The sequence below is a fragment of the Gouania willdenowi genome, chromosome 13 (genome assembly GCF_900634775.1).
Source record: "Gouania willdenowi chromosome 13, fGouWil2.1, whole genome shotgun sequence".
Lineage (NCBI taxonomy): Eukaryota > Metazoa > Chordata > Actinopteri > Blenniiformes > Gobiesocidae > Gouania > Gouania willdenowi.
The window spans coordinates 17,853,446-17,880,542 of NC_041056.1; the positions used below are offsets into that span (position 1 = coordinate 17,853,446).

The following is a 27,097-nucleotide window of genomic DNA, read 5'->3' on the forward strand; positions in this document are numbered from 1 at the left end:
GGTAGTTGCAGCAAAAGAATACACATCAACAACCGGAGCAGCCATTTGCGGCGCCCATCAATACATTGAAGATAATTTGCCCGAACAAAAGATGTAAAAAACAATTTTGAATGGTTGAAATTGTCGCTCATCTCCACTGTAAACACTTTCTTATTGACATTTTTGGAAAAATGTCATCCATTACATTGTTTGATATGAATACGGATGCATAGAAATGTTTTTACTTCATTCTCACTGTGATTTTCTTGTGTTTCTTTGCCAGACAAAGAGGACACAATTTTTGTTCTAGTTTGTTCCCAGTATTCTCCGTGTTATCATCAGTTTCAGCTAGATTGGAATCTTTCTGTGTAAACCAGAAAATAAACAATTTTCACACAAACTTTCAAATAGCAATTCTAACCTTTTATATGTTTTTTAGGCCGGGCTACCGAACTCGAAACGCCACTCACTTTGTTGTTGTTTTTTTGTTATTGTTGTTGTGTACACTAGTTAAAATCGCTACTCTTCTGTTATTTGTGAACGAATTGGGCTGGAATCTAGTAGGTATAATCTGTGGATGTGTACGCATCGATGCTCAGAGTCCGATTTTCGATTTGGGACCCAGAGAGGGCCCAAAAGAAAAAAAATATATGAAAGTCGATTTCTCATTTATTTGCAAGTCAAATATTACGACGGTTGGTGGTACCGAATCATTGGCACATACCAATTTATAAATGGGGCTCATTACCCTGTACGTGTCATGGGGGCGCCAAATGACTACTCCTCCGTTAGTTCTTGTTAGATCTTAATGCAATTTGGTATGAATACTCAATGACTGAATATGATGAGACGCTCTGAACCCTTTTTTGAAATGTGTCCCAGGGGCCCAGACTGTGGAAACACCACTTGAAGGATGCTGACATGCTCACCTTCGTGGGTGTGTCTGTTTACATGTCAATCACGACAGAGAGCTTCCTGGAGGCGCGGCTTCTCCAGCTCAGTGCCGCATCATATTTGTCATTAAATTGGGAACGTGTCATCAAATTGGAGTGAGGTGTTTGGGCTCACCCTGCAGTAAGAAAGGAGCAAATCACCCTCTAACTAATGATTGAGGGAATCAATGAAAAAAAACATTTTGGGCATGTGTATGAAGCACAAATAGCACTTTGGTCATGTTTAAAGCACAGAAAAGCCGATTTAGCTTAACAAGGGCTCTTTAAATTGCCTTTTGAAGAATGTGACCCTTTGAAAATACGAGATAAATAAATTAGATTTGTTTGGGAGAAGTCATGAGCTTTTAAGGTTATTCTTGATCCCCTCCCTATATGCATATATTTTTATTGCCTGTCCAAGTCTAGAACGACAGATCATTTTTAGCTGTTGTCAGCCATACAGAGTCAAGTGGCTTATGATAGATGTAATAAAGAGTTGAATATCCTTGGTCTCCTCGGTCTTGTCCTTCGTCTACTGCTTTTAAGTTTAGCAGAATTTAGTATGACCTGAGGTCACCTCCTGCTGTTATCTGCTGCTTCTTACTTCAAAAGACTACAGTTATTGGCATGCTATGGCTTTCCTCAATGATACCAGATTAGTAGATATGTTTCATACTTGTAAGTTGGAGTTACTTGTTGTTCACTGAACTGTGTGATCAGGAGAGAAAAGTTCATGCACATTTACACAGTGAATGTTGATCTGAAGAGACTGAGTGATTACACAGGTAGCCTATACTATATTTACCTTTCAGCTATTATGGATGTGATTGTGAGCTTGTGGAACTTATTAATTGCTTCACCATTTTGACTTGATGTGGTTATTTTTAAGTCGAGGAATATGCAACGTTTTATGCTATTTTTACTGTGATTTTTCTGTCCTATTTACTTGCCTTTTTTGTCTCCTGAAGAAATGTTGATATATAAGCTGCCATGTTTCCTTCCTGGTTAATACAACCAACTAATAATACCTGTTGTGCACCATAAATATCCAAATTGACAGCTGTGCTGTTAAAAGGTCAAAACAATCAATCTGTCAAACTAAATCACACATTAAAAACCTCTAAGAAACAAATGAAAGCTAATGAAGTTATTGACCATTGCACTAATCTTCATTAGACGTCACTTTTACTGCACAAAAGTGAAGTGTGTGTAATACCTTATCAGACATAAAGTCAACAAAGCACCCACTGGCTATCCTATTGGTTATTCTTGCTAGATTTAAAATAAACGTCAGAAATCCTCCTATTCTGTGTGTATAGATTCAACAAAGTGCTGGAGTTATGTCTGACTATCAGTGTACGATGACTTAAGCTTTTGTTTTCTGTTGGAAGTCTTACAGTGACAAGCAACAACAGTCAAGCAAGCTTTGGAATTTAAAAACATGGCGTTAATACCAAAGGGCATATTTAAGCATGTGTCAAATATTTTTACAACCTAGCCCTGGAGGATCTCAATGTGCATGCTTTACATGTCGCTCTGATCCAAACCAAGGAATAATAATGGATGTGAGATTTTTCAGCTCTGGAGAAGTTATCTTTTTAAGTGTGGTGGAGGGGAGCAGTAATGTGCTACTCAAACATACTTAAACAACAGCACTGCCTACGCTATCACAGCATCATTACTCTGAACTGCTAGACTAAAGTAATAGCTATTTATTTTTTCAACAGTGCTGTCTATTTACTTGTAAGAAATGTGTTTGTGTATGTTTTAGCAATGGCGTAAGTGAAGCCTCATTTCAGACAGGTTGCATTTACTCTAAATATTGTGAACAGAATGCACAATCACACGTCTTTTTCTCATTTTCTTGCACATTGTAGTAACATTTTTTTAAAGTTCACGATGAACTAGAGCAGTGACTCTCAGGGGGGTCATTGGTATGAGGCTGTTCATTTAATATTTAAAGTAAGTTAGTTTTGTGTATCCTAAATAAGGGGGGAAAAATCATCTAGCCATGAGGTGATCGAAATTAAAACATGATTTCCCTTAGCATTATTATGTTTATAATAAAAAAATCAATATTTTGTAAGCCACACAAATATACATAAAGGTTAATTTTGCATATTAAGATTTGTAACCAGTTACCTGGTTTGTGTATATTTATCCTTGACACATGTAGGGGGATGCAAGGAAAAAACTGCTAAGAACCACTGGACTAAACCATTGACCCATCAGTGAACCTTTATCTATGCTAAACAACAAAATGAGTCTTTTTAAAGCAGTAAACAGGATGTCCAGATTTCTTAATGTACTTTAAAGCACACAGTGCAGTGGGAACTATTTTAAAGCTTTCAGGGTTTTTAATGTTTTCTCATACATATCTGATATTTGAATTAGACAACACTTATCCTTTCAGTACAAACATTCATTTCACACTGAAAACTGCAAAGTGTATTGATTTATTAGAAACAATGGTGCACAATGATATGATGATTTGTCCTCCAGATTAATGGGAAAGAGTATTCACAAAATGTTATGTAACTGTTGGTGCTAATAAATTCATTCATCTTGGGAGTAGCTTTTAGTGGACAGAACTTTTATTATAGGCAGTGAAAAGGGTCGTGTTTATAGGTTCTCTGGCTGAATAATCAGGCTTTCCTGGATCTCACATATCTCTTTTTCAGCCACCAGTGTGGGTGCTTTGTATATCTGAACTGTTTTCGCCCTCACAACCCATTCTTATTCTTTTGCCTTTTTTTTTCTCAGCTGCTATTCTTGACGACCCTATGGAGTGCAGCAGAGGGGAGCGTTTGGCTATCACTTTGGCCAAAGACAGCATCAACAGAAATAGTAACCGCTCCACCACCAGCAAGCTGGAGGTTGACATCTTTGAACTGCTGCGAGACAGCGAATACGAGATGGGAGAGACAAGTAAGTAACACAGCAACGAAAACAAAGAAACTGGTCTTTATGAGTTTATTTGAGTGTGATTCTAGTGGCCATTACACACAGTTTGGAATAAATGAGAAAAACATCAACACAAGGCAATAATTGGTCGGGCTGGGTGATATATTGAGATTCAAGATATATTGAGTTTTCTATTTTGGCGATATAGAAAATGACAATACTGCTTATATAGATATACACATTTTTCTTAGCTTATTTTGTATCAAATTTTATAGTCCCTTAACACTAACTGCACCCCAGGGGGAGGGGTTAAAAGCTGTGAACAAATTTAGTGTACCTGTACATTGTATGACAATAATAAAGGTGATCCATCGCCGACATTTCACGTCCAAATGTTTGGACACCTACACATTTGCGATAAAATGTGCAATACGGACCATAATTGGGGGAAATTTCATGAAGATTGGTCAATTACGAACCAAGACATGAATTTTCGAAACTTTACCATTGATAGAATTTTTTAGATTTTTAGCATAAACCCGGCCCTGCTGCTGAAGCACACCAAACTTCTGCGGCCTCCAGCGGGCACAAATCGGCCCCTATCGGCCAAAAACAAACCACTTATTCATACTCGGGGTGGCTGGTGCCACATTTGCTATGAAATGAGCACTTTGTTTGCACCAAAATTTTGTTATTGTATCTGCTCTGTCCTAGCTCTGACAGTCTAGAGCCTTCCGACAGAGATACGCAGGACTTCGATTTCTGGCGGATGGCGGAGCACGACCCACAGAGCAAATATAGCAAATCAGGATGTTAAGCCCACACCCAACATTAAAACATCCAGTTACTTAAAAAAAAAAAAAAACCACACTTCAGATCATATTTAAAGTAACTACATCACCAAAACGTCATAATGAGCGGGCTCAGGCCTGGAGTCAACAGGTAAGAGGTTTTCAGAGGTCATTGATAACAACATGGATGAGGAGAAGCTCATCCTAGAGGTGGAGAACCACAAAATAATTTATGATGTCACCCAACCTTTTTAGGATAATCATAAGTTCAACCTTCTTGTACTCCTTCGTTAGGAACACTGACCTGTTTATCTGTTTGTTTGTAACACTGCGTTCTCGCGCGATTATGTAAATATCACAAGAACTCCTCGATCTCGTGATGTCAGTCGTTCGAGCCGTAACGCAGCAGAGACGTATTCAGTGGAAACCCTAAGTGAGGGTTAGTACACGGAGGCGGTGCCCTTCCTGCGCGTGGGCGTGGTTCTAGCGCCTCTAACTGACACGCCCCCAGCGTTTCAGAGCAGACAGAAGTGCTTGTTTTTCCATGATTTTGAGACCTAAGTTTATGTACTTAGTGAATTTTTTCACCTTTCAATTTTGGCTCAGTGGTCAATGACACATGTTTCTGTGGTGTGACGAACTCATAACAAAAATGTATTTCTGCTTTACACAGACTTTAAGTGGTTTTGACATAATCCTGCTGACAGACACACAAAAAAAATGAACAAATGTTGAACGTTCTCTTTTTGATGGAAGCAAAAATACATAATAAAGCAATGTACTTCTGCAACAAAAGCAGTCTTCTTTTTCTCTTAAAGATGGCCACAATTCTGCTCTGACCAAACAAAGCAACAGTCTGAATACTTCTCTGTAACAGGAAGGTGTATTGCAAAGTGGGTCATTTTCCACATTATAAAATAAAAAACCTGAGGAAAAAATGCATGAATTAGAAGTCCATAATATAAGTTATGAGCAGTAAATGTTAGAAATCTTTTTAAAAAATTAAAGCTTGACAACAATAGGATTACTGCTCTCAAGTAGCTTAGCCATAATTTCTTGGAGCAATCAGTTTACTTTACAACTGTGAAATGGATTTACATAGCTGGATGTATTGCTTTTATTACTGTGTATGTTTCGGTGTTCATGTGTTTGATTTTTGTAGATTTTTCTGAAAACAACAAACCAATAAACCAAAGTCGAGCCTCTATTCAGCAGGAAAAAAACAACAGAAATATCTTTGAGGAGACATGTGGGGATTGATTTTAAATATTACGCAGTGTTCTTTTCAGCCGAATAACAATATTCAACATTAAACATTCCATTACTTACTACCACAACAGGAGACAGTGTGAAGTTTTGTGTTTGGTTTAAGACAGAGCAGATTTCTAACTGTGGCTGCCCTAGCACTAATGTTATGTGTAGTTTCTGTGTCTCTGTGAAAAAGCAGGAACTGGTTTGTGCGACATGGACTGTGTGTGTTTGTATTGTGCAATCTATTTTCCTCGTGCGATAGTGTGAGTGTGTAATTAAAGCCAGAAATTGGATTAGGGACGGATGAGTTGCTGCAGATAGAATGAAATATCACAGGGGAAGTCTTACCTGCCCGTGCCTTTCAAGTTCCACTCCTGCATTTGTCGCACACAGCTCTTAAATAGTGTCTCGTTGGTATAACAACACACACAATGAGCCTCTCTGGTCAGTACAAATAAAGCTTTGATTCAGCCTCAGTGACTAACTAGTTTCTTGATAAATAACCAACAACAGCAACAAAAGAAATCTAAAATGTTTGCATCTTTTCCTCAAATTTTTGTTTAAACATTTTGTCAAAGAATGGTTTTTGCCATCCAACCCAGTGTGTAACAAGCAAAATAAATGACCAATTTCTCATTTCAGGCTGCAAATTATCTCAGTGTTCCAATAGCTTGTATTGATCAGTTGCAATCAATGGTAAAGCTGAGATAAAGGCCATCATGGTGACATATGACCATCTAGAGAATAGTTAATCCATTATGAGCCCCAGAGTACATTCCCAGTCCTTTATGAATCATCCAGCCTCTATTGTTACTGCCACTTATGTTGAATTTTACAAAGCAAAACAAGTCAGACTCAATAGAGATGTTTTAATGTATTAAAAGCAGCATGTATACCTTGTTCAGATGTTGTGCATTTGCTGTGTAAATTTGAGAAACAAAAAAAACAAACTGTGACTAAGACAAGTTTGGAGAATTTTCCATTTCAAAATCCCCCAAATTTCGTTTCATGTAGCACCTATTTCCACATTTTTTTTTTTTTTTAATTTCCTTTCCGTTTCATAATCTTTTCCTGTTTAGATCACTTTACTGTTTAATAAACTTCCTGAAATCATACCAAACATGCTACTGTTATTAGTTTTACATTTTATACGCTTCAGATGACTTAAGGAAGCCATGGTTACGCGGAAATTGCGCCACATTACGTCACAAGAAAGACGTGAGCCACATTGCGTAACGGGAAAAATACCATGGAAATGTAAGATATGGTCCTAAAACATTGTTTATGAAACCCCTATTTACCACCAACTGGTGAATCACACTCATATTTTGCACAAAATCCCACTTAGCAGTGTACTTGAAGATGCTTCTGCCATGATGTATTAAATGTAAAACAACTAAAACACATGCAGTCACAATAATCTAAACCGCTTGTTCATCACAGCATGTTAAAAACACACTTCAGATGAAGCTCTAAATTAGTTTTCAATCACAGGATAGCACGATGACGAGACAAACCATAACACGAAGCGCGTGATCGTCAACAAATTATGCGCAGAAATGGCCATATTTATCCACGTGCCACACTAGACACTCTAGGCATTCAATCACCTGTTTCCAGGTTAAAAAAATAGTGTGTAAATGTGTGATATTGTCCTAAAACATGTGAAGCATTTATGTGTTGATTTTAAATACATAGATAAAGTAAGAAAAGGGTTGGATTGCTTTTTTCATTTCAGAACGTGAATTCTGTTGTTTTTGTCCCTTCCTATTGTGCTAGATGCTAATAAACATCATATGTACCAGGAGTGTTGAAAAAAATTAATTCGGTGATATATCGTGATATTACGTTGCGTGATTCTCAGATCGATTCTAAATGCATCCATATCTATTATTTGTTATCAATTTTTATTTTATTATTTTTTTTACTTTTATTTAACCAGGAAAGTCTTTTCCACTGCAGGAGACATTGTAACTTCACAAAGAATTGCACTGAAACCTGGGCATGTTGACCAGCTTGTGTTTTATCAATGAAATTTAAAAAGAAAGTACTAACTTTCTGCATTTATTTGTTGTTCTAGGCATATACCTCAGTTAAGTTGCACTAAAGTCAAAGTTGGTTTAAAAGCCAATTTTTGAAGTTGTTGGCACATGGCATGTTAAAGTCAATGTTTATATATGTCCATATATATATATATTTTATACATAATGTTCTCATGAAGATGTACAAATTTACATATTAGTTGTTTCTTAAGTCATAAATTAAAAAAAAATTGTAATAATTGCCTTATACTTTAATATCGGGATACATCGTATCGTATTGTGACCTATGTATTGGGATAAGAATCATATCGCCAGATGCCAGGCAATACACACCCCTAATACGTACAGTACCTAAGCATTGTTACACACTGTGTAATGATGTATCCATGACTGGATGAGACGCTGAACCTGAAAGAACAATACATTATTCTGTTCTCAGCCACTCTGAGTTCCGTCATGTGGTCAGAGGCCTTAAGACCCAACTTTTAACTGGTAATGCACATTTGGTCAGAAAAGTCTGAACTAGAACAAGTGAAATGCATCTCAGGCAGCTTGAGGTCAAGTGATTGACTGATTTGGTACAGAATGTTCCACATCTACCAGCTCCATTAGGAAGCACAGACAGTACTGGCTTTTAAATTCCTTGGGTGTACTCACACTGGCAACTGGGGCCGTTCCAAGCTCACAGCAGGAATCCCCCCCTCCCTGTCCCTTTTCTGACACGGTAGAACGGACGTGATCACCAGCTCAACTCGGTTCCCACAGAGAAACACATCATCACGTTAATGAATGACACACGTATGGCGTTACGTCACCATTAAGCGACTCTGGGTTTGTTGTTGACAGTACATTCTGTTAATTTCATATTTTCTGTTGCGTAGGGTAACTATTAACCAAGATTTACCCAGACACGTGCTCTTTTCACGGACTGGGTTTCCCAGGGCCCCTGAACGCATCACGTTAATTTAAATGACCGTAACTCTGCTCATATTTGCTCTATCAGAGAAATTCCAACAGTTTATGAAAGATAATAAGTTGCTCTTTACAGCCAGTGTCGGTACATTGCGGTAATTTTACTCACACGTAACAGAAACATTAAAGATGCCGTTTTGTTTTGACGAAATCGACACAAGGAACAGAGAGAACCAAGTGAGTGAGAAAGAAAGATTAAAACAGACCAAATAACGGTGGATTTATTAAAAATGAAAGACTCTCTCTGATGATAAAAACCACCATGAATGGAGGTTCAAATGGATTTAAAAACAAAGGAGGAAACTGAGCATATAAAGGTAAGATCAGTTTAATTTCTGGATCAATAAATGTCGTTCTGATTTTATGGAGTTAGTCTTTGTGTACATTAATATAAGTGTAAATAGATGCTTTTAATGTGTGAGACAATTTAGGACAGAGTATTTGTGTTTGTTTAAACTTTGTGTGTGTGTCTGTGTCCATCTGAGCATATTTATCTCCATCACTTTCAGTTTTCCTTTTGATGAACATGACATTATCTAACTCTTCTTTTATTTCTTCTTCTTTAAGTCCATGCAGAGTGGCCACGCCCCTCCTTGGACATTAAAACCATGAGCTGACCCTAGTTTCCATCATCAGGTCAAGACTCATCACTTCTACAGACAACAGACAGAATAAAGCTCAGAGTCAACATGGGATGCACTTATTTATTGAAATGTATATTAAATGATTATTTAATTTTCTGTAATTTTATTTTTTAGGAGATGTTTTTAATTGTTTCAATAATTTAGAGACTTAAGGAACAGATTGTTATAATGCATAATAAAGGTGATTTACTTGAGTCCGCACTAATTTCAGATTGTTTTTAAGTCTTTGTATAAAAATACTTTAACAGGACAACAATGATGTGCAGAGCTGCAGTAATGTTGGCTTCATACAATAATAATAATAACAACAACCACTGCACACACCACCAGAGAAGCTTCCAGTGAATAATTTACAAATAAAAATAAAGTTCACTGATGGTAACATTGAGATCTCAGTGTCACCATCAGTGAATTTTTTTTTTTTTTTTTTTGTAAATTATTCACTAGAAGCTTAGATATTGTGTGACAAAGATATCAAAGTTTGTTGTTTTGAGAATAGTCATATTTATGATTAAAAGTTATGATTGTATTATATTCTAAAGTTTAGAATTATCTGGCTCGTCTTCCTTTCTTTCTGTTCACAGCATAACCTTATATTTATTTCTAAACAATGTGTTTACAGCTAATTTTACTGATTATTGTTACACATCATCCTGCATGTGCATTATATACAGTATTAATGTGTAGATTTAACCAACTGTTGGAGAAACCATTTTATTAAATACAAAGCAAACGACATGCAAACAGAAAAACAAAGGTAGAAATAGTGTATTTAAATTATGAAATTAGTGAGTTGTTAAAGTGCTGAGGTGCAGCGGAGGGTCTTCTTCTGCAGAGACGTGATGATGAGGGGTCCGAGTAAAACCCAAAATTCGATGGTAATTTTGAGGGTATAAACATGCATATAAACACATTACTGGTATATTAACCCATATAAACCAAAAAATATAGAAATGGGACATTTTACGGCTGCAAATGTGTAACATATTACTGGTATTTTGAGAACAGGACACTTGTAGATTTCTGAGCAATTCATTATAGTTGTGCAGGACTAACAGGAACTCCACATACTGAAAATTGGTATTGCCACATGTGCATTAACACGACACGACCTAAGAAGAGAACTGAAATAAGATTAACAATAAATAAATAGTTGCAACAATTTGCAGTCTTGTTCCAGGTTCTGCTGTCATAATATTCCCATCCTTGTACTTCCAATGTTTAAATGTTTTGTTTTTAAGGTTCATGTTACATTTTGCAAAAGGTTGCACTTTATTTCTGGCTTATTGATTTTTGTTTGGAAAATTATTACCCTTTCTTTCAGACATTTCATTTATTTGGGCTTGTATTTGTGATGTTCTGTTTTTGGTTGCATTTAGATAAATAAATTAATACACTACACTTTGCTCCCCAAGACACTGTGTTTGTTTTCATTCTACAGAGTTTGTGAGTATGTGTCCCAGAACACTGAAACACCATATATATATATATATATATATATATATATATATATATATATATATATATATATATATATATTTATTTATATTATTTATACATTAGCAGCAGTACAATGTCCAATTTCCATTTTTTTCTGGGTTATATAATAGCCAACCACATGTGTCCTGTCCACAAAATACCAGTAATATGTTACACATTTGCAGCAGTAAAATGTCCCATTTCCATATATTCTGGTTTATATGGGTTAATATACCAGTAATATGTGTTTATATGTATATTTAAACCCTCGGAAATACCCGGACCTGGTGATGAGCTGCTACACTCCGTTACTGTCCCGCTGTCGGCTGAACAAAGAGAAGTCCTGACGGTCATGTTGTCCTCTTCCTCCATGAGTTCTCTGTGGTGTTGTTCATATATATCAGGTAACGCCAACTCTGAATTTTTCATCGGCTAACGAGCACTTCTGACACCGCTATCATTGCGGAATGCGGATGTTTATGTGCCGTAAAGCGTCGCGCGGTACCAACGTCATCACATTTTGCGCGCGGGTCGCGTCGAGTTGTGTGTGCGCAGACCACCTCTTCCAGCAGGACCATCGGGCCGTTAACCCCCCTGTGGTGCAGTTCACACCTACGCAGGCCAGACAATGGCCCCCCATGGTTTCACACATGCACAGAGCTGGTTAGGAATGGCCCTGGTTGCCAGTGTGAGTACACCCTAAGAGCAGTGAAATGAAAGACTGCTAATAACTATTGTTATTAGCTCCAATGCTCAGTTCGCTTTGGTTCAACAGCAGTTGCTGTGCGATTGTTAACCATTTTAAGATGAAGAAATGTGTGACTTCTTTTTCAAGCACTATGTACAGCTAAGTGTATTGTTAACATTTTTTCTTTACAAATGGATTTTTATCCCTTGAGTCTTCTTCTTTACACTATAAAGGGGAATAGAAAGGCACCAACAAAAACCTGTGATTAAGTCCATTGAAGGTTATGTGCATTAAAACAAACATACAAAATGATCTGTGGTTTACTTTTGTGTGTATGATGGCGTGCCGTCACAGGCTGATATTATTACCCAGCATTTCCCCATTTGTGACATTGAAATGTGTTTAATTCTATTCCTTTTGACCAATTTAATCAAACCATATACTGTATAGAGACAGTATACACACTTTTTTTTTTTTTTTTTTAAAGGAAAGTCGTGAGCAGTTGTTTTCTATAATGGGTTGATTGTGAAGGTGAGGATATTGATAATAAACCTCAGTGTGGATTACAAGGATTGAGGCCCCTAATAAAGCGGCATGTAGTTCATTTCCATGCAAATTCCATCGCAGTTTGTTTACGCCTAAACGCTTAGTCAAACCTTTGCAGAAATTAATGCTTCTACTGCTCTTTCAGCTGTATTTTTTGGGCTGTAAATATAACAAACCCAAATCTCAAATGTACATTTATAGGAAAAAAAAAAATACAACTTTGTGTCTGGGTGTGGAATGGAAAGAAAAGAAAAGTTAAAGTATAAAAGGAACTCAGTCAATGTTTCCTCTGCCAGAGTCTGTCAGTCATAACTATGATTAATGCCCGTGTTGCTGCTTTTTGAATTGTTGTTGTACAGCCGTCTGTGTTGCACAGCCCGATCCAATTTCTTTACCTTTTTTTCTTTCTTTTTTTTTCAAAATGAAGTACAGCATTTTCTAAATGAGAGTTTAGCTCTGATGATCCACTGTCTTGTTTTGCTGTGACAACAAACTTATTGTATCGACAGAGCTGCATTATTCTACACGTTCACAGTCAGGTATCTTGTAGCAAGGCAACAAGGTGACTGTTACACTGCCTTTCTATTATTCTATTATTCCACCATGTAGATGCAATGCAGTCTAATTAGACAACTGAAATCCTGCTGTTTTTGATTTATTTGTATTATATTGTATTTATTAATACTACATACTTTGATTGTTTTCAGTGTTATTTTATCTTGCCTGTCTGTCATGCAGTTATTTATCTGTTTCTTATTTTCCATTATGTTCTTTCTTTATATTTGAGAGAGTATCATTTTAATATCTGATTTCTTTACATGGATTCTAGGACTTTCCTGTTGGAGCATCAGCTTAGGATATTGGACACAAAGGTGGATGTGTTTGTCTGTGTCACCTTTTACAAACATGGGGAGGGTCCCATTAATGCGAGACAGAAAATTTGTTGTAGAAAAGATTTTTGGAAAAAAGAGACAAAAAAAAATTAAAAAATTATAATATTGTTTTGCCTTGTTTCTCACAGTCTTGTGAATATTTTTTTCTTCTGGTTTCCCTCAGTGTGCCAGATCATGTCTAAAGGGGTGGTGGCAGTCCTGGGTCCTTCTGCCAGTCCGGCTTCCAACTCCATAATAAGCAATATTTGTGGAGAGAAGGAGGTAAGTCCATGCAACAAATTACTCTATAGCCGCAGGTTGAGTCAGGCAGCTTCTCACTGAATGAGCAGAAGAGTTTGGAGCAATGATGCTCATTAGCTGCTGTGTGGTGTTTCTAGGAGATTGCAAGGGAATGAAATCCAAGTTGTTTGTGAAAGTGATGAAATACTTCAACAATAGTGCTCGTTTTTTCCCTACTTAAATTAAAGTACTGCAGGGCATTTTACCTCTATTATTTTTATTGTTACCCCAAAAGTATATTTTGGTCCTCTTTCTCTCCATGGTTCATTAAAAATTTCATGACAACCAACACAAGTAAACAAAAGTTTAGTTTTTTGCCTGAAATGCCATTATTAAAATAGCCACGTCCTGTTGTGTAGACATATAGGGCCCTATTTTCTGGTCTGGAATTAAGCTTTTTTTTAAGCGCCTGCAGTTACGCACCTGTCATCTGCTCATATTCTCTGGTCCAGGCTCCTGACACGCCCACCACGCGTAAATCAACCAAAAGCGTTTAGTCTGTGAATGAAGGAGGACTGATGCAAATGAGGCGGACCGCGCCATGATGTCATGTTTTTGGGGCTGTCTTGGACGTGGAGTTTTCCCAACACCTATAAATGTCATTGAAATCCATAAAAATGATAAAGCACACCTTTAATTTGAAACGCCTTAGTTGATAAACAATGTAACAGGTTGATTTAATCAGATTATTGCAGTTGAGGATTGGACACATTTTTCTGTCCGAGTCACAGTTAAAATCTCTCATATTAGCGCCAGATTAACGTTGGTTTGTGTGGAAAGCCTGATTTTATTAACTTCTTCCATTCCTGCATTCAGAAATGATCAGTGCACATCATCATCATCTGTCACCAATACGGTACCTGCTCTAAAGCGTGACCAAGTGTGATGTGCTGGAGGTTTGGGGAAATATTCCTGCAGAGCCAACTCGTCTTGCTTTAATACAGAGGAAACTGAGATGTTAGCAGTGAAACGGAACCATTGGCTTCCTACATGATACGCAGTTTTAAATATAAATTGTTTAAAGCCTTATGGAGCTGATGTGAGCGAGTCCAAACTGAAGCTGAAGTTTCTGGTATCCATCCTCTCATTTCACCAACCTACGCATATGATTGCTTGGATCAAACTGTGGCTTTATGTTGGACATAGTATGGAAATAGTTGGACATCTGACCAGCATCTACAGAGGGCTGACCTCCGTCAGAGTTTCATTTACTGAGCTGTGCGCACCCAAGGCGCGCGCCTCGGGTGCGCACAGCTGGTCACCTCCATGACACAGCACTGACGCCCTTCCAGGAAAGAGAGTGGACGGTGCGGATAAAATTTAATGAAATGTAACACTATTTGTTCCGTCTAGAACTGTTAAATGTGAACATATTAGAAACGCTGATGGTCAATCCTTGTGTGACTCCGCCCACCTCGTCACAGCGTGACAGTGTCACTGAATAGATTCTTTCTGGGAGTCTCTTCTGTAATATTATGAGTCTGTGTGGCTTAAATTGTAACTGAGTCCATATTTCTAGTGCAATATAATGTTTTACCTTATCTGGGCGCTGCACTTATTCCAGGTACAGAAGTACGTAAGAGGAGAAGAACTTCAGTAGATGGGAGAATGCGCGTAAAGCCAGATTTGAATGGGAACGCCCACATTTCAGGGCCTCTCCACCCAGAGTGCGTAACTGGGACGAAGGCACGCAGTGACTGACTAAAGTACAGTGGGAGAATAGCGCGCAGCTTTTTTTACTTACACGCATTGGGAGAATAGAGCCTTTATTTACCATTAGGATGACTACAACATAATGTGGAAGAAGATCATAATTTATTGGTATATATTAGAAGTTGTATTTTATCATATGAATGGTAGGGTGAAGAAAACCTTTTTTTCCCGCTATTTAATAATGACTAAGTGGCTTTGGCTTCAGAACCTGCCTGCATGTGAAAACAACTCAGTGGAAAGCTAATTGGCTCATCTGAACTCTGCCATGGCTGCTGTACCATCTGATGCTGAGAGACTGCATTTCTTTGAATTATGAAAAGAAAAAACTGTGACTTAGATCCAAATCAATTTCAGTTTGAAGATGGTAAACTATCTGCACTAATTGTAGTATATTCATATTTTCATTATTGTGTTTACTATAAGTTCACTGTTTTCCATATAGGAGTGTGACGATATCTCGATACGCCGATATATCGCAATATTTTTTGCACGATTGAAGTATCGATTTTTTATTTATTTATTTATTTTATTTTCAAAACATTTTCTGCTTTTTCACTAAAATGTGCAGGTACGTCTTCACAGAAATGTTGTCACTGTTTGTTGAAGGAACCAATATATTGTTTACTGGAATATTGCACTATAATGGTGTCACTGGTAAGAAAGACCCTATTTTTTGTTTACAGAAAGCACTATTGGAGATACTTATTCATTGACATTGGTATGTTGACACTTATTTACAGAAATGTTGCACTAAAATAGTGTCACTGTTCATAGGACACTTTTTCAATGTATTGTCTTTCAGAGATAAAATAAAAATTGTAATTTTTCACTTAATCTTTTTTTTTCTTATGTCATAGATTATCATAGATTGATTTCTGACCAATATATCGATAATCGCAATATCGTCATATCGCGAGATAATCGCAAGCTTCGTATCGTATCGTGAGGTACCCAGAGGTTCCCACCCCTACTTTTAATATCCTTTATTCAGTTTTCTTCCTTTGTGCTCATCACAATTGATTTGGTCCACAGAGATTATTTTTTCCCTAACTGAATGACATTAATAAGCATGCCCTTTTGTGATTCCTTTTACTAAACTGTTTTTATAATGTTCTCCAGAATGCTGCACCTTTCTAATTTGACAATAATCTGTCAAAGAGGTCGTCAGAACATTCTGTTGTTAGAAATCATCAACTGTAGTACTATTTTAATATCATCAACTGTGATATAACTATAAACATTGAAGACCATATTAAACATACAGTACTATTAAAAAAAACCCAGTAGATTTAAAATACTCAAAAGAGCTGACACAGGTCAGAAATGGTTTGTTTACTCACCCTTTGATGTGTATTCACTTTTTTATTTTCTAGTTTCTGAAGCTTAGAGTACTTCATAACACTGTCCGATGCCCATTTGTGTCGCAAACAGCCAAAAGATTATACAACCTGCTGTTGTCGTGTTAAATTAATCCTTGTCCTTTCTAATGTAACACTTCATTAGTCAGTCATTTCCGTTAGACCTTGACCAATTGTGATAACAGCAAAGTCGTCTCAATTGCTGTTCTCCGAAAGCTAAAACATTATCATGTAGCCTAGCCTGCAGTGGAAAGAGCAAAAAAAAAAAAAAGAGCTGCAGTTCATTGACACCCATAACGTTTGCGCTGGACTTGCAGTGACTGGGTGTCCGTCTTCATTAGGTTTCTAAATGCAATGTTATTACAACCACTTACCACTCTTGGCCACACTCTCCTCCCAACTGGACTTTAAATGATGTGTTTATGACTTTAGCCTTTTGCTGTGAGCTAAACTGAAATAGTTTTTTTTACCCTCATAGTACCTGTATTTTTGTATGATTTTGTGTTATTGTATAAAACTAATATTACATTTAATTACTTTCTCATTTTGATTTATTTTTAATTATTCTTTTTATCATTGGTGTCATTTTTCAGGACTCTGGTGGTCATCTCAAGGTCCTATTTATCATATACTCTTTTCGCTGTCAAAGCCATATATAATATATAATTATGTAAATGTTATTCGTGACATGACCTCAAAGCAGCCAATATGTAGAAAAGTCCCCAATGGGGACATGCAGTTACTTATTATAGGATGGCTGCATCAACATCTGCACAGCATTTCATCCCTGACTATTCATACTGGTTATTAGTGTCGACAAGTGATGAAAAAATATGATCATTTATTCAAAAATTAAAGTTTATCACCTCAAAATGGCAATGGTTTTTTTTTTTTTTCGTTTTGTGATTGTTCATTTTTTTTTGTGTGTCAATTACTATATGTGACAATATAAGTGGTTATACTTTTGTACATTATTATTCATTCATATCTGATGTTCTTTGTCATAAATGACTCTTCAGTATATTTTAACATTATTTTTAAGATTCTAAACAAAAACACATCTGTGTTTACATGGACATTGTATAAAATGGGCTTTCAGATCCAAAGGAAAACTGTGTTCTGAGGAATATTTCACTTTCTAATCTTTTTCTTTGGTTAATAAAATGCCCTATTAACAATCTCTAGTCTCTCAGGCATTTGATGGAGTAATCACTCTTTTAGTTTTCAATTGTGGTTGTAATTATTCTGCCTCTTAAGGCTCAATTAATCAAACAATTGCATAACTTGAAAGAATAGCTCCAAAGTCCATCTTTAGGGGGAAAATGTGATAGTCATTATAAGCACATGAGTCTTTTTGAAGTTCCCTTAAGTCCTTGAGTTTTATTATCTTGAATCCTGGCTGTCTGTCAGACACAGCGTTGAGAATTGGTTTCAAACCGTATTTACATATGAAGATGTTTGAGGTTTTTGATGTCTATCTTGCTCTGCTTCTTGCATTCATCCATGTATAGAAAAAAAAAACCCATTAGGCCACAACTGCTACATTTTCAGGAAATGTGCCTGCTTGAAATAAACTATCCTTCAACTCACGCTCCTGATGATATACGCAGCCACGAATGAGCAACTTTGTATTCCAACCAAAGCCAACAGCAGCTGATTTCACTGATTAGGTCCATCTCAGGTCTGACGTGTGCACATCAACCTAATCAGCTGCTATGATGTAGGTGTGTGCATGCGCAGGTGCAGGCAAAGGCTCGTCTAAGAAGGTCACCTTGCTCAAGTCATGATTACTCTGCTGCTGATGTCTCGCTAATAGCCCTATAGCTGGTATAGCCTTTAAAGATGGTGAGCTCACTTCCAATGCGCTATTACCAAGATACATTTCCCACTATGTCTGTGCTGTTAGGAAACGGATACATGAACACCGGTAATACAAAAGATAAACAAAATGACACTGTGCGTAAATATAATTGAAAGCTGTCATTTAGAATTTTTAGATTTTTTTTTTACATAACTGCTTTTACATGGTGCACATTTGTGAGGACAAAAGAAAACCTCTGCATTCACTACCACAAGCAAAATGCAACCTCTGATAGTCATATACTTGTATACAGAAATGGGTGAAATAATGAAATTACTTCAGCTGTGATCATGTAAAATGTACATCACAATGAAATACTGAATAGCAAATAGAAAAAGGATTTTGACTCAAAGTTAATGTTGAACCCGAGCCAAAATCCATAATATACTAAGATAAGAAAGTCATTCTGAATGAGATGAGCAGGATGATTCTTAGCTTTGCTTTAAGTCAGGCTCATTCAATAGCACAACATAGATAATAACTGACCTCTGGGAAACAATGTTTATCCTTTTCTACGGTTCGCAGCAAAATATTCGCCACTGCATTTCCTGAAGACTGCTTCAGAGATCTGCTTCACAATCCAGTAAAAGTTCATTTTCTTGCTTCAGGTTGGAGATTGCAATGAACTGAACAGATTTAATATGTTTACCTCCCAGAAAACACATTGTATTAAATACAATTTGGGGTATCACTTAGTTTGAAGCTTTATACATAAAGGCTGACATGACACCTGTCATTAGCATGAATAGTGTCATGGAGGCTGTCATTAAAGAGTAACCCCTGCTTTCTCTTGACCTGCCACTAGTAGGGAAACTCAAAAATACCTTGATTGTGGGCAGGGCTCTTGGAGCAGCTAAGACACGCCCAGTCTATACTATAAAATCTCCAATGAACAATCTGTTATGTTAACTAGCTACTCATTATTCAATTTACTGTACCTCTCTATCCATTCTTCTCTCAATCAAACCTACTCACCACAGATTGTAGAGCCCACAGGTGCTAGTTTTTATAAAAGGGGTGGGGTTTACAGCGCTTGTTTGTGACGCAAGATGGTCCCAAAATGTCACATGACCTTGTTCTCAGCCAATAGCAAAAACCAATTGTAATAGCCTGGTTTCAACCCATAGAGGGGAGTCACTCTGACATTTTACAACAAAATATGCCAAATTGATATACCTTGACTTCCTGCCAAAATACATTTGTGTTCAGCAGAAAAAAGTGGTTACTCTTGTTACTCTTTAAGTGTCGTTCCTTACCCTAACCCTAACCATCCGTGACCCTATCCCCTATCCCTAACCCCGACCATAACCCTAAACCTACCTAGCATCAAGGTACCTATTGGATTTACTGGGGCAAAATTAAAGTAGTTAACTTCTTGAATAAGCCTACATTCTGCGTGAACTCATTCTTTAATAACCCTGTAAGTTGATCTTTTACACCGTAAAAGCGGCGTTGTCTATGATACGGCCCGAAAAGAAGTGATCAACCCTCTCTCTCCCCTGTCAGCGGCAGACACACACACACACACTGGTCATCACGTCACTGGAGTGATGAAGTGAGTGACCAAAAAGCGCCATTATGTTCTAGCGACTCACCACGGGCGAGTGAAGTAACTGCAGTCGCTACAGTCGCGTTCGGTGTGAACACACCTTTATAAGTGTTTGTGTCTCGTGAGTTACGGTTTCAGCCATTTATTAAAGCTCGCAGTTCTCACCGGGTAAGTAAGCTTGTGTGAGCAATGCCGACACCAACTTGTAAATGAGGAAAACTGGGCTCGTGCTCGTTCTCTCGCACACGTTTAATAGGCGTTCCCTCTTAGGAGCAGGTAGAGTGTTGCGCATGTGCATTTTTTCAAAAAGTGGAGAAGGTGTTTCTTTTTTAAACTTTGGGGAAATCCTCCTCTATACGTATAATGACGGCCTTCATGACGCCTTTCATGGTAATAACAGATAATGACAGCGTAATGTCAGCCTTTACTATAAAACTTCAAGTCAAGTGTCACCAAATATTGTCACATTTATGATCTAATGTGGCCATCAGTTACATCAATGACACTTCACATGTTTTTGAAAGTAGTTTTTTTAATGTCCTGTTCTATTCAAAGATCTCTGAAAGGATACATAAATATTCAACTGAAATAACTCAAGTGAAAAGGATGTATTGTACCACACATAATATTTGCTGCAGCTTCATTAAAATCTCTGGAAATGACTTTGTATTCATTTACGGAAGGTTAAACCTGATGACATTAAACTGTAACAGCTAGGGAGGACATAGACAAGTGTGTGTGTGTGTGTGTGTGTGTGTGTGTGTGTGCGTGTGCGTGTGCGCGTGCGCGTGTGTGTGTGTGTTACCTCGAGTAGCTCTCACTCCCTAATCCCTCACTGTGTGCGTGAGGCCACAGATGCCATTGCTCTGACCGGCTGGTTGCCCAGGACACAGACGGCAATATTGCGGCTGACAGACCTCACTAGGTGATCAGCACATCATCTCATAGTCTCAATCAATCACTCCCCGGGTTCTCTGCTGCTGCAGGGCCTGCTTCTACCAAGAAGATGGAGGAGTTGTACTGAGGCCATCTGCGTCTCACTGACTGATAGAGGAAAAGCTGGAGCAGAGAGCGGGTAGCCTCTGTGCCTTTGATTCTCAATTTGTTTTCATTAAAATCAATGGGGTAAAAGAATTTATGTCAGGGATATATTGAATGTTGGTTTGAGATTCACAGATGTAAAGCAAAGCCTCAGGGGGTGAGATGAGGGGCCGTAGAGCTGCCCAATGATTATGATAACCCATATAACTTGGAGTTGATTTGGCTTTGCCTCCTGTTTTTGTTAACACTGAGTACAAACAATCTGTTTGTTATAGTCCGTCTGTTAGAGGTGGTTGAATTATCATGGGGATCCTTGTTCTGTGGGGGGGGGTGGCCTCGTTGTTAAGGACAGTGGGCTTGTAATGGGGGGTTGCCGGTTCGAGTCTCACCTGGACCAATACTGTGGGATGAATAGCAAGTCCCTCAACCCCAATTCAACTGCTCCCTGGGGACCTGCAGCCCACCGCCACTGCGGTGATCAATAAAGGTTCCATTACATTATCATTTAACTTTTGGAGGCTTTCACACTGTACAGCAGTGCAAATTAGAAATTTGTTTTAATTCACTTTAAGAGCCACAGTTCAGCCACCTTTGCTGTTTTGTTAAAGACATTTGAGTTTCATTGCTAAAGTTCCTTCCTACAATGGCGTATTAGGACCACATGAAAATGTAAAAAATCTGGGCACTACGAGATTAAAATCGTAATATTTTGAGAATAAAGTTGTAAATTTATGAGAATAAACTTATAACAAGTTGTTGCAACAAAAGAACCAGAATGATTTGGAGCAAATCGCCTCTGTAGTGGAAAAGGAACTGGCTGGAAGTGGTCGACTTCAGGGATATTGGTATTTATTGCGTTGACAGGGAATTCTGAGCACCATACCATTACGTATTTTCTAAGATTTGGCTTTAATCTCATAAAAATACAACTCTATTCTCAAAATATTACGACTTTAATCTCGAAATATTATTACTTTAATAGATCTTGTAGTGCTCGGGTTTGTTTTTATATTAATGTGGCCCTAATACGCCGTTGTACTTTCCACCCTCATTATGGATGAAATCTACAATATTCCAAAGGAGAACTACTTCCACCTCTGATTCAAAAGCAGCTTTAAATGTTACATTTGCAGAGTAGGGATTAAAGCTTGTTGGAGGAGTAGATAGATCAATTCCTGACGTGTCCTTTTTGCTCAGGGTGGGTTTTAGGGTGTTGACTAAGTGGTTTGAGAAAGCAGAAAGCACACCAGATTGAATGAAAGTTGGCTGTTCCCTGGAAGAATCATGTTTAGATGAAAGCTATATTTTATGCTGATGCAGACAAATGTCTAAAAACTATTAGGATCCAGAAACCTTAGACATGGGATATATTTTAAAATACTGAAATACAAACTTGTGGTTTGAATTTTCATTTGTCTACAGTGTGTCGACACGCTTTCAGGACTCCATATTTCACCCTGAGCAGTAACATATTCTCTTGCAATAAAAATTAATCTTCATCTCTAGTCTCTGCAGCTGAGTTTAATTCCAACATAGTTTGAAGTTAAAGCTTTTTCTCTGATTTCTCTCTGAAATGCTTTATTTACAGGCAGAAAAACTCCACATGACCAGACAGGCGCAGTCGCTGCAGACAGCCCATGGATAAAGCTGAGGCACAGTTGATTACCCGTGAATGTTTTTTGAGCAAATTTGAAAACCGTTCTCCTTCCTTTCATGGGAAGAGTTTTTTGCAGGCTTTGCTCTGCTTGTGTCTAATGTGAGAGAAATATTTCTCCCTGAATAACTGGCATACGTACAATGCTCATTTATTTCTCTACTTAGATGTGTGGATGCTTAACCACCAATAGTAATGTTCACAGCGTGTCGAGACGTCCAAGCTGATTCAAATGGGTGAGTTTTCCTGCAGCTTAGCACAACACACACTGTGGAATTGCTTTTTGTCACTTGATAAGCCAGCAAACCAACCCAGAAAATCCTCTCTGGCCTGAGAGTGTTTACATGGTTGCAATGCACACTGTCTACCCTCCAGATGTTGCTCCACAGCTGGTCACAGCAAAGCCAGCATACCACCACGTCTCCTGTTCGTGCACAGCCAAGTCCTGCTTGGCTTTAGCTTGCACACAGGTGCACATCAGTATGATTAAACATTTCCCTCCGGATTTTGTGAAATTCCAACAACCTACACCAGGTTCCCAGATTGTGCTTCTGCAAAATAAACATTTGATTTTATTTACTGATTTCAGATCAAAATGATCTGTATCCTTGTTTTTTTACCGTAATAATTCTGTATGCACTGTCTGTATTGGATTGGAATAGAGATGTGTGTAACATAGATAAATGTGTGCTGAAAATACAAGCGCACTTGTTAAGGCTGATTGAAAACCAGTAAAGCATGGTAAGCCTAATGTTATCCTTTCAATAATTAGTTTAATCACTTCTACCTTCCTTAAAGAGGCCCCAGTTATATAATTTGGAAGTCGTTCACCCATGTTCCTTAGATGTGCCAAATGTGCCAAAGCAACATAGAGTCACTGTAATTAGGGACCTTTTTCTTAGATTAGTTCATAATGATAATAGGTTTGCTCTTGTGCTTGTCACAGTTGCATTTTGTATAGTTCACATCCTTTGGAAGGACTTTATTCTGCTACTCTTTTAGCATTACAAGAACCACACTGTTTAAACTCATCACTAAAGGAATCAGATTGCAACTACAGGTGTTTGTTGACACTTTGTTATTCAACTAAAAGGAATTTACATTGATTCCACAATGGTAAATGGTAAATGGACTTGATTTTATATAGCGCTTTATCACCACACTGAAGCAGTCTCAAAGCGCTTTACATATCAGCTCATTCACCCAATCACTCTCACATTCACACACCAGTGGGACAGGACTGCCATGCAAGGCGCTAGTCGACCACTGGGAGCAACTTAGGGTTCAGTATATATATATATACGGTGGGCGATCGTGGCTCAGGTGGTAGAGGGGTCGTCTTCTGATCTATGCGTTGAAGTGTCCTTGGGCAAGTCACTAAACCCTAAGTTGCTCTCAGTGGTTGACCAGCGCCTTGCATGGCAGCTCAGTCCCATTGGCCTGTGAATGAGTTGATATTGTAAAGCGCTTTAGTACTACTTCAATGTAGGCATAAAAGTGCTATATAAATGAAGTCCATTTACCATTTACCATATATGACGAAAATCAAACCTTTTGGAAATTGATAAATTCAGTGAATAGTTCGACTTCAAGGTTGTTGAGTGCCTTGTGCCTCCGTTGATTTACAGGCACTGCTTCAGTCTGCTCCACATACACAATATGGCGGTGCTTAGTCATGCCTCTCTACGGGCGATGACGTACTGTATCTACAAATACAATAATCAAGGAAGGAAGCTGATAGCTATATTGACACATTGGCGGAATGGCCGATATCTTCTTCATAATCATAATCTTCTTAATTTCAAGGCTGATATCGACCCATACTGATAACGGGCCCACAAGATTGTGCGTCAGAAGTTGCGTTTCCATTACATAATTTCACAAATTAAAAGCATTATTTCAGAATGTCGACAAAGTATAATTGTGCTTTGAACAAGTTTCCATTGGAAGTTGTTTTGAGCAGGAGCCTCATAACTTTTGTGAAATCTTATCCCGCGAGACTTCGCTGCAGGAAGACGGACGTTCCAAACCTCCTTATAACACTCCGTTTTTCTCTGTTGCTTGCTGTCTAATGTGGCAGTAATCATTTAATCTTCTTCTGTCTACATGTATTGCACCATCTTTTCTCGGAGAGAAGTGGTTCTGTGACCCTGTGAAAAGGGGTTCCCATAGCGCTTTTGCGAGACATTTTTATATCGAAACATCAGAAATTCCTCCTCATGAAAGCATAAAAACTTTTTAGCGATATTTGAGAGTTTTTATTGCGTTATTAACATTTTGTACTTTTCCAAGGGTAATTGAAATGCAGCTACTAATCCCAACCAAGCCAAACAACCAAAAATGCTTAACAGATACTGTACATGCCATTGCATCCAAATATAGAAAATAATTTTAAGAACAATGGTTTAATGTAAGGCACAACTTTCTATAGGAGGAACACGTATGTTCTGACATACAGTGATAAATGACCCGCAATGGGTTTTAGCTTACCTTTATTTTCCTCAGCACAGTACACCAGCCAGAAAGCAGGTTTGAAAACTGAACAGGACTTTTCAAGCCACTGCATCATTTTCTTTGATAAACATTCATGTGCACAAATGTTTGAGAGATTTGTTTTCAATATATCAACAACTGAATCCAGCTCATGTTGAAGCCTTTCAATTTTTAATAATAATGCATTGGATTGGGCAGACTGACAGAAGTGAGGCTGCCATAATGCGCCTCCAGCCACCACCAACGCACCACATTCATACTGGGCAATGTGGGTGAAATGTCTTGCCTAAGGACACAATGACAGATACAGCTAGACCTGGTATTTTCAGTGGTCTCCCATCCACCTACTAACCAGGCCTGGCCTTGCTTCTGAGATCTGATGTGATTTGGCAATAACAGGCAGGTGTGACCTGTTCTAGTTCTGTGAAAGGAAAGGGATTTTGAAACTGCAAAAAACCTTGCAAATTATTCTCCTTATTTAGACCCTTAAAAGCTTTTCTATTTGCCTCTATAGTTGTTAAACTAAGAGCAACTTATTGAGCAGTCTGCAGATTATTGTCCTCAGACTGTAGTGCTTTTAACGTTCTGTAGAATACTGCATGTCCCTGAGGCTTAGTTACAGATACACATTATGTACGACACGTGTCAAACTCCTGGCCCGAGGGCCAAATCCGGCCCTTTGTAGCATCCAATTCGGCCTACGGGAGAAAGTAAAAATTAATCGTTGTGTCAATGAAATTAAACAGTGTTTGCTGTGCTTATATCACATGATTGCAGTCATTTTAATGTGAAATTGTTTTTGACAAAAGCCCACAAAATTTTTACTAAATCTTTTAATTTTCCTCAAATTAAATATTAAATATTAAATCTAGGAAATTTAAAGTGAAGATCCTGTTGGGACTGATATTATCACTTATTGCTTGGGTATGGCCGGTTTGTTTACTTAGAAGTGCAAACTAGCGCACAATAAAGTTTAAATTACTCATTTTCCTGCATAAAATCTGTGGCCCACTTGAGATCAAACTGCTCTGTATTTGGCCCTTAAACTAAAATGAGTTTGACACCCTTGATGTAGGAGATCTGCTACTTTTGAACAACTGTTATTATAAGAGAGATTAACTATGATAATATTGGCCTCAGACTTCCAGTTAGATTATAGCAACTGACAGCTATCAAGTAATTATTATTAAGTTTAATCATTAATCAGTATTAACACAGCAGTCATGGGTTTAGAAGATTTCACTGACTTATGATACTCTTCCTTTATGATAAAAGATCATCTGGGATTTTAATTGGTGAAATGTTTTTACAGTGAAAGAAAATTGTCAACAGTTGGTAATTAACATGGATTTCAAACATGGAAATATAAATAACGAATTACATTAAAGATGATGGAATCGGTGGTTATGTGTATAAATGAGTAATGGTAGTCTGTGGTTTGTGTGGGTGAAATTAGAGAGTAATTTACCTCAGGGCTGATGTGCATCTAATGCCATGATTATGGCCACTCCATACTATATACTATAAAAAGAACAATCTATGTTATGCTAACTACTAACTCAATACTCACTGTACTTAATTACTCACAATTCTATCAATCCAACCTATTCACCACAGATTGCAAAGCCCACAGGTGTAAGTCTTTAAAGGAGAGGCAGGACTAACAGTGGTGGTCCTTGATGTCAGAAGCCAGGATTGTTTCAAATACCAAAATTATTACTTTTACAAAAATTCCTATTAAATATTTTAAGAAAATTTTAAAGTGGCTAATAAACGAACTCAAAGTACCTAGACGAATACTGACATGAATGTCAAGATTCAAATCATTCCTGGATTAATTATAAATAACATAATTATAATTACATTTACATCATGTATACATTCTTTTTTTTTTTTTTTTTTTTTTTTTTTTTTTTTTTTTTAATTCTTTTTTTTTTTTTTTACCTTGTCTGCACATGCTTTCGAAGGTTAACACTACAAGAAGTGCAATCTTTTGACAGCAGTGCATATTTTATTATTGCAATTAAA

General features: G+C 37.6%; 1 protein-coding gene across 1 annotated transcript in view; it reads left to right on the plus strand.

Annotated features, from left to right (window-relative positions):
- The window catches only part of grik4 (glutamate receptor, ionotropic, kainate 4), a 381,843-nt gene that overhangs the window by 218,580 nt on the left and 136,166 nt on the right, over positions 1-27,097 (plus strand). The window contains exons 4-5 of the mRNA XM_028464526.1: positions 3,675-3,839; positions 13,285-13,382. Coding sequence (XP_028320327.1) covers positions 3,675-3,839; positions 13,285-13,382 — 263 coding nt within the window. The remainder of the gene's footprint in view (positions 1-3,674; positions 3,840-13,284; positions 13,383-27,097) is intronic.